Consider the following 7,935-nt stretch of genomic DNA (forward strand, 5'->3'; position numbering starts at 1 on the left):
ACACAGACAGACAGACAGACAGACAGACAGACAGACAGACACAGACAGACAGACAGATAGATCAACATCAAATAATAAACAATTAGCTAAATGATCCTTAAACCATCTCAGAAAGCTCCACTGTCACCTCCCATAATACCTTCTTCCTCTGAATCAGTTAACATTTCCAAAGGTATCACGCTAAGCCAGGAGCAGCAGTGATGGAAGAGAGACATTAAAGGCTTCTAAGGATAAGCAGAGGTAAATTCTGCCATCCTCCCCCTGCCCTTCCCAGCATGCCTGTGGTGGGTGGCTAGGTCTGTTATGTCCCTTCTTTCCGTGACGGTGTCTGGCTGCACGATTTGACTGCAGCCCACACTGCTGCTTCAGTGGAGGGTATGGTGTCCGCACACACAGGTGCAGGCTGGCCCACTAATCCGCCGCTCAGTGGTCAGTCTCAGACATGATAAGGGTCAAACTGAGACTTGGCCCAGCCGTGCAGTTCTATGCCGGGGAGATCCGGGGAAGTGTGCTGGCTTCGCGCCCTTCTGCCACGTTCAAAAAGAGGCAGCCCACGTGAGGCTGGACACAGACTGTGGGTTTTATGTGGGCTGTGCATGTGCGTGAACATTCGAAAAATACAAACTGATACAGAAATGAATGAAAGAGCCTTGGTAATAGGACTGGGAGTCTTTATTATACTATGAAAAATATTGTATCGTAAAAAGCCCTTGGAAAAATATCAATTTTTTTAGAACATTTGAATTCTTGGTTTACACTGCGCATATATATATAGTGCTTATTTGTCAGGGTCTGCAGTTAATCTGCATCATAAACTAAACTGTTCTGTTTCTATGGCAGCAATGAAGTTCCAAGAAGTAATTTCCTCACAGATTTTAAATCCCTTCAGAGGATCTGGCTATACTTTTCCTAGAAGTTCAAAACATGAGGGCTGTAAACAAGTCAGTGAGGAACTGGTGAGATGCCCTGTTGTGTACAAATGGAGGTCTTTGAGGCCAAAGTATCCATTTATTATTCAATTCCGGTTCCTTTTTAGGCAGTGCTGAGTGATTTTCAAGTGTGTCACAAATGATTTACAATAAAATTCAGATATGATTTTGGTCTTTACACAACAGTACGGGTCAAAATTTTTATCTTAAAAAAAGAAAATTGTCTCTAAGTGTAAAGTCTTAAAAAGACAAGTCACAGTTGCATTGCAGAATGTATATTTACATGTTTTTTTTTTTTTTTTCAAACTTACACAATCATAGTCACAAAACACTGTTTTTTGATGTGCTGAAAAATGAAAGTGATGTGACGTGTGGCCAAGTATGGTGACCCATAAATCATCATAAAAAACTTAAGCTGATCATACAATGTGCAGAATGATGTTATTCATATAAATACAAAGAAGCCAATTTGAGGAAAGCTACTATATTATTTTGATATTGTTCTGACATTTAATCTATGGCAATATACCAGCAATAAAACTGTAAGCAACACAATGGGATTGATCTGTTTTATTTCTAGTCTAGTCAGATTTTTGTTATATTTTGCTCTGCCAAATGTACCTATAAAGACAGAAAACCTTTAAAAAACCTACATTGAGATTCCAAGAGGAAAACAGCTTCAGAAATTGACTTAATAGAGCTGTTCAGATTTGTAGTCCTATAAAACCCAGAAGAAAGTTAGTAATTTCAGGCTATGAGTTTTTTTTTTAAGTAGTGGTGTATCAGTAAAATCAGGATTATTTTATTACTTTGTGATGTGAGAAAATTGTGAGAAATTATACACAGTGAACACTTCAAGCATGAATTCTCTAGTTTAAGCATTTCTTAAAAAGTAAGTTGCTAAAATCTACACTATCATTCATAAGTTTGGGGTTGGAAAGATTTTTTAAATGTTTTTGAAGTCTTTTTGAAGTAATTTATTTGATCAAAAATACAGTAAAAACTGTAATATTGTGAATTATTAGCATTTAAATTAACTGTCTTGTGTTGTCATATATATACATACATACATACAGGTATATATATATATATATATATATATATTCATTACTCCAGTCTTCAGTGTTACGTAATCTTTCAGAAATCATTACAATTTGATGCTCAAGTAACATTTCTTATTATTATCAAAGCTACAAAAATTGTACTGCTTAATATTTTTGTGGAAACCAGGACATTTTTCTTTGATAAATAGAAATGGCAAAAGAACATAATTTATTTGAAACATACATTTTATGTAACTATGTAAAAGTCTTTGTCACTTTTGATTGAATGAATTCTTGAAAAAAAACGAGTTATATATACATAAAAAATCTGTAAGATTTTTAATGTTTTTAAAGATGTTTCTTCTGCTCATCAAGGATGCATTTATTTAATCAGAAATACAGAAAAAACTGTAATATTGTGAAATACTATTACAATTTTAATATACTGTAAAATATAATGTATTAATGTGATGCAAAGCTGAATTTTCATCATCCATTACTCCAGTCTTCAGTGTCGCATGATCCTTCAGAAATCATTCAGATTTATTAACAATATGCTGATTATTATCAATGTTGGAAACTTTTTTGAGGATTCTTTGATGAATAAATAGTTAAAAAGAACAGGAACAATAAAAAAAAAAGAAAAACATTTAAAACATATTTCTATTCAGTCACCCACCAGCACAAGTAAAGTGACTGTTTACTAAATAAAATGAAAAAAAATCACCTGTCAAAAAAATCACATTGTATTTAGACATTTGCTGATGTGAGATAAGAGGTGATGTACTTCAGGGATCCAGACACCACTGGGGTCTGAAACATTCCTTGTTAAACCTGTTGACAGATTGGCATTTAAATGATTCTACTATATGATAATGCATAACGGTCACAACATTAAAATGCAGTAATAGTCTGTTGTCATGCTGTTGAGGGTTCATTTTAAGCAATTGGTGACTCAATAAGTTGGGGCCGCTCTCAAATTGCTCTCAATTTCACCAGCTCAGAGCAGAAGGATCAGCTGTAGTTAGCTCACGCCGCTGACATGCATATTGAAGGATCTCTTTCACCCAAATGAGTCTGTAAACAAGATGTGAGGGCAGCACTGGCAACACAACTCGCAGGAATAAGTGTCAAGGAGCAGTTATTGTGTTATTTAGAGCACCATAAAGCACAGGGCTATTGATTTGAGAGGCAAAGCGGCTCACCGGTTAGTTCTGTCATTGCTGAATCATTAAACTGATATATTATGCACTATGCTCTTCCCTCTGCCACCCTGTCTGTTTCCAACCACATCAGTCCAGCACATTTCCAATAATCCTTTGCACTTTTGCTTTTGTGAAGGATCTCCGCCCACGTTTGTCACATATAACTTTTTCTAAACATCTAAGGCCGTGTGTACACCTGGTTTAACATCCAGTTTTGGTGATCAGATTATAAGTTCAAAATTTATTTCTGCTTACACCTGACATAAATATTTATAATCAAATACATCTCCTGTGGACCTTTGATGAGCAGTTTCATAAACGTAGAGACTATTTTAAAGCTGTATCTTCAGGAATAGTCTGACAAACAAAAAGAAACTAGTTACTTTTGGGATTTAAATTAGACCAATCTATCTTTTTATGTAACTGATTTATGAAGTTTAAATGCAACTGGCCACTGATTCTTTTGAGGGAATGTGACTAACTAACTAACTAAATAACTAACTAACCAAAAATAACGAAAAATCAATAATAAATAATGCAATAAAATAAAATAAATAACAAATAATTAATATTAATAATTAATTAATAAGTAATATTAAATTAATAATTTAAACCATTAGAAAAATAAATATAAAAAACCACAGCAATAACTAAATAAATAATTTAAATAAACCACTAGAAAATTTAAAGATATATACACACACACACACACACACACACACACACACATATATAAAAAAGTTAAGCGTCTACACCAACGCATGATAATGTTCTGTTTATTAGTGTGAACTGCAGTTATGTCATCTGCTGCTTCCAATGCTAAGGCTCTTGAAAGTCTGATAGATTCTGATTGTCAATGTTTATATTGTTTATCAACTTAAAAACATGTTCTGATAGTGATTCCACTGATTCTGAAAGTGTTGTTATCATTATAGTAATAATGTATTTTAGTATGGACTTCCTATTCTCATAGAACTAGAATGATTATTAAAACTTTATTGATATTTTATTTTTTTAACTTTTATCAAAACTACAACTAAAATAAATAATAATTAAAAAATATATAACTATATAACTATATTTAACTATATAACTATAACTACTATATAACTATAATAGTATCTCATTGATACTAAAATAACAAATGTATGAAAGGCCTTTATACAGGTATGGAACAGCATGTGATTTTTGGGTGAACTATCCTTATAAAAAAAAGGGACCCAAGTTATGCAGAAATGAGAACAACCACCTAGCAACCACTCAGAACATCATAGCAACCACATAACATGGCAGCACCTTCAGCACAGAAAGCCACCCATTACAGTTTCTTCTGAAATTAAGTGAACATCTAGCATTTCATTTAGAAAAGACATAATAACCGCATAAATGAGACAGTTGTAGGTCAAAACAGAAGCGATGGAATATTGAAATCTCTACATCAATTAGTACTTAAGAGTTCTCCATTTGTGAACAGTGCATATAGCAGAGCGTGTTTGAGTTGAGTGATTTTTTTAGTGACGAAATCTCTCAACTGTTCTTATTTGCTCAAGCGCTTGGTAAAAGATGAGATCTTAGCACCAAAGTTCAAACAACTTATGCTCCCTGTTTCACTCTATTTCACAAATGCGAGTTAAGAGCTACTTAATTAAAGATGATATCTGCTTTCAGTTTCACACATGCCGCTTAAAAGGTGTGTGCGTGTTGCCAGAGGAAAAGCGGGAGAGCGGAGAGGGTACGGATCGATACGAGAGGGAGTCCAGGCTGTCACTCAGCCTCGTCTCCCCGAGGGAGGCCGCGAGAGATCGAACACATAGATAAACATCTCATGGAAATGGAGTCAGTCCTCACCAAGTTTCCAACACTCTTCCTCCTCACAGATAGATGAATGAGAAAAACCAATGAACTAATGAATGAGTCAATGAACGAATAAAAGTAGATTGTGAGGATAAATGAATAACATAAGAGTGTAATTGTCAGTTGGCCTTTCAGAGATGAATGAGGAGGTAATCCATCTAACTGATAAAATCCCACTCCCCTCAGAGAGGCTGCCCATGGGTGAAATATTAGTCTGAAGAGCTTTCACTGCATTGGCGTTTCGTGGTGAAAAATAGCATCCTGATACGCCCGTTCGGGTTACACAAATGTCAAGAACCAATTAGGTAAGCAAGATCGTTTTGACACCTTTTTTTTCTGAAAGTTTAAAACAAAGGGCAATTGGTGACCTGCTTTAGTCGAAATTCAATCCAATCAATCAATAAAAGTGAAGCAAATGTTTTTAAAAAATCTATATTGTATTAAATTATGTATTTACATGTTTTATATATCTACACTACCGGTCAAAAGTTTGTAATAATTAGTTATTTTTTATGTTTTTGAAATATGAATTGAAATATGTCTCTTATGCTCACCAAGGCTGAATTTGTGTGCTCAAATATACAGTAAAAACAGTAATAGTATTACAATTTAAAATAACTATTGTCTACTGTAATGTATTTTTAAATGTAATTTATTCCTGTGATACAAAGCTGCATTGTCAGCATTATTACTCCAGTCGTCATCATGATCCTTCAGAATAAATGGATCAAATAAATGTAGATTTGGTGAGAATAAAAGACTTCATTAAAACATAAAAAAAAAAAAAAAAATCATAATGTTTCCAAAAATTTGACAAGTACTCTATATTTAAATAAAATGACACATTAATTTAGACAAAAGTGAAAGATTTTTTTTATATATATCAAGTTTCAAATATATATAAGTTTCAAATAAAGAACTTTCTCTTCAAAAACCTGGCAAAAATGTTTAATAATAATTATTTTAATAACTATAATTATTATTAAGATAGGAATAAATAATAATATAATTTTCACACATATATTTTATACATTTGCTTAAAAATAATGTTATAATTACTGTTGATTTGTGTTGTCCCTACAGTATTTTTTCTCACTTTCTTTTTGATGTTGTTATTTTTATTACAGGCTGGGCACACCAGATGTAGCTCACCTGTGGTCTTGCTCTCATTTTCTGGCTGAGACTGCAATAATGATGATAAGCAAAGTAAGAAGCAGCACTCCAGCGATTAGCAGATAACATTTCCTCCTCCTCAGCTGGCTCTGGAAGACAGAATAAAGAAGAAAAGGGGAGATATTACTGTATGATTAGGTATAATGATAGTTTACCCAAAATGAAAGTTATGTCAGTTTCATGAAACTTCCCCCTGGCAGAATGTTCATGCTGCTCATTTCCGATGTGAATGGTGACCAGGGGCTTTCATACTCGATAAATAAATAAATAAATCTATAAAGGTATTCCATACAACAACATGCCCTAGATTTTCTAAAGCCGTGCATAGATTGTCTGAAAATATTCTTTTTCATTGTAGCTCTCAAATCTTATTTCTATATTTGAATATGCATATATTCAAATTTGGTGTGTTGTGATCTGCAGTGGAGACAATTATCATAATCTATCATATGACTTCAGAAGATTTTTGGACCTTGACAACCCCTGGTCACCATTCACTTTCATTGGAGCAGCATCAATGTTCTGTTATGTTGTGTTCCACTGAAGAAAGAAAGACATACAGATTTAAAACAACATGTGGGTGACTGATTTATGCAAAAATAACAAAAACAATGAGCTACTATCAAGATACCAAAAATACTAGTTAAGTTAGGCTAGTAGTGTCTGATGAGTAGGGGGCGATAGTGACTGAAAATGCATTCAGACAGCATCCAGCAGCATAATCTTAATAGACTAATGACAAAAGCGAGACTCGAGAGTCAAATAGATTTGTACACACAAAAAAAAATCTATAGAATAAATTCTTTCTTGGTTGCCCGCCACTGTTAAAATCAATAAATCAACAGTCATTATACAGTACGAACGGCCCTTCTAGGTACAAAAGGACCTGCATGGAATAAAAGAACAAAATTACACCATAATTTTCCAAACAGGTTCCCGCCACCGACGCAATACCACAATACGAAATGAAGGTGCTGCCATCAATTGACCTCTATAGGCTCTCTCCTCAATACAGAGAAATGCTTTGAAAATGATTTCTCAAAGACAGAATTGAATTGTGGCCTAGAGTCAAGAGCTGTTGGCCAAGCATGAGAGAGCCGCATTCTCCGACGCGCTCGAGTTCTGGCTGAACGGTGTCCGCAAAACCCATCTGGCTCTCTGACGCTCTTCGCCTCTGATAAGGCTCCGCGGTGGGAGGAAGCCCTGCTCTGTTTTCAAAAGAATTTTGGAAAACTGCCGAAAGTGTCATTTGGACTTTCAACGTCTAAGACCAAAACCCCCCTGCGGATCTTTTGCTTTGCCGTGTTGAGAAATTAAGATCCAGTTTAGAACCAACGCAACAAACAAGTGTGGGAATAATAAACAACAGTGAATGGAATTTGCTTGCTGAGTGCGTTTCAATATATATTTTTACAACTCGGCGGGCGGCTCCGACATTTGGAAGCGTAGATTCTATGTTGTTTTGAAATGCCCCTCCCCACTCACCATCATTTTTTTTTTTTTGACAAAGCCAGAAAGAGCAGCAGACGTAGACCACAGCTAGGCTGGAGTCTTTAAATCCTGACGTGCTTCAAAGCGCGAAGAGCAATTCATCTTCTTATCTGAGACTGGAAACAAGCTTTCTATGTGGAAGTGTGCATGTGGGGGGGGGGGGGGGGGGAAGGAGGCAAAAAAAAAAAAACTGCTGTCGAGTAATTTTCCGTTTTAACGTTCCACTCCAAAACAATTTGC

General features: G+C 34.9%; 1 protein-coding gene across 1 annotated transcript in view; it reads right to left on the minus strand.

Annotated features, from left to right (window-relative positions):
* Positions 1-7,935, minus strand: part of LOC107705253 (t-SNARE domain-containing protein 1) — a 114,696-nt gene that overhangs the window by 7,551 nt on the left and 99,210 nt on the right. The window contains exon 11 of the mRNA XM_016508463.1: positions 6,184-6,293. Coding sequence (XP_016363949.1) covers positions 6,198-6,293 — 96 coding nt within the window. The 3' untranslated portion in view covers positions 6,184-6,197. The remainder of the gene's footprint in view (positions 1-6,183; positions 6,294-7,935) is intronic.

This window comes from Sinocyclocheilus rhinocerous, unplaced genomic scaffold, assembly GCF_001515625.1.
Source record: "Sinocyclocheilus rhinocerous isolate Xijiao unplaced genomic scaffold, SAMN03320098_v1.1 scaffold222, whole genome shotgun sequence".
NCBI classification, from domain to species: Eukaryota; Metazoa; Chordata; class Actinopteri; order Cypriniformes; family Cyprinidae; genus Sinocyclocheilus; species Sinocyclocheilus rhinocerous.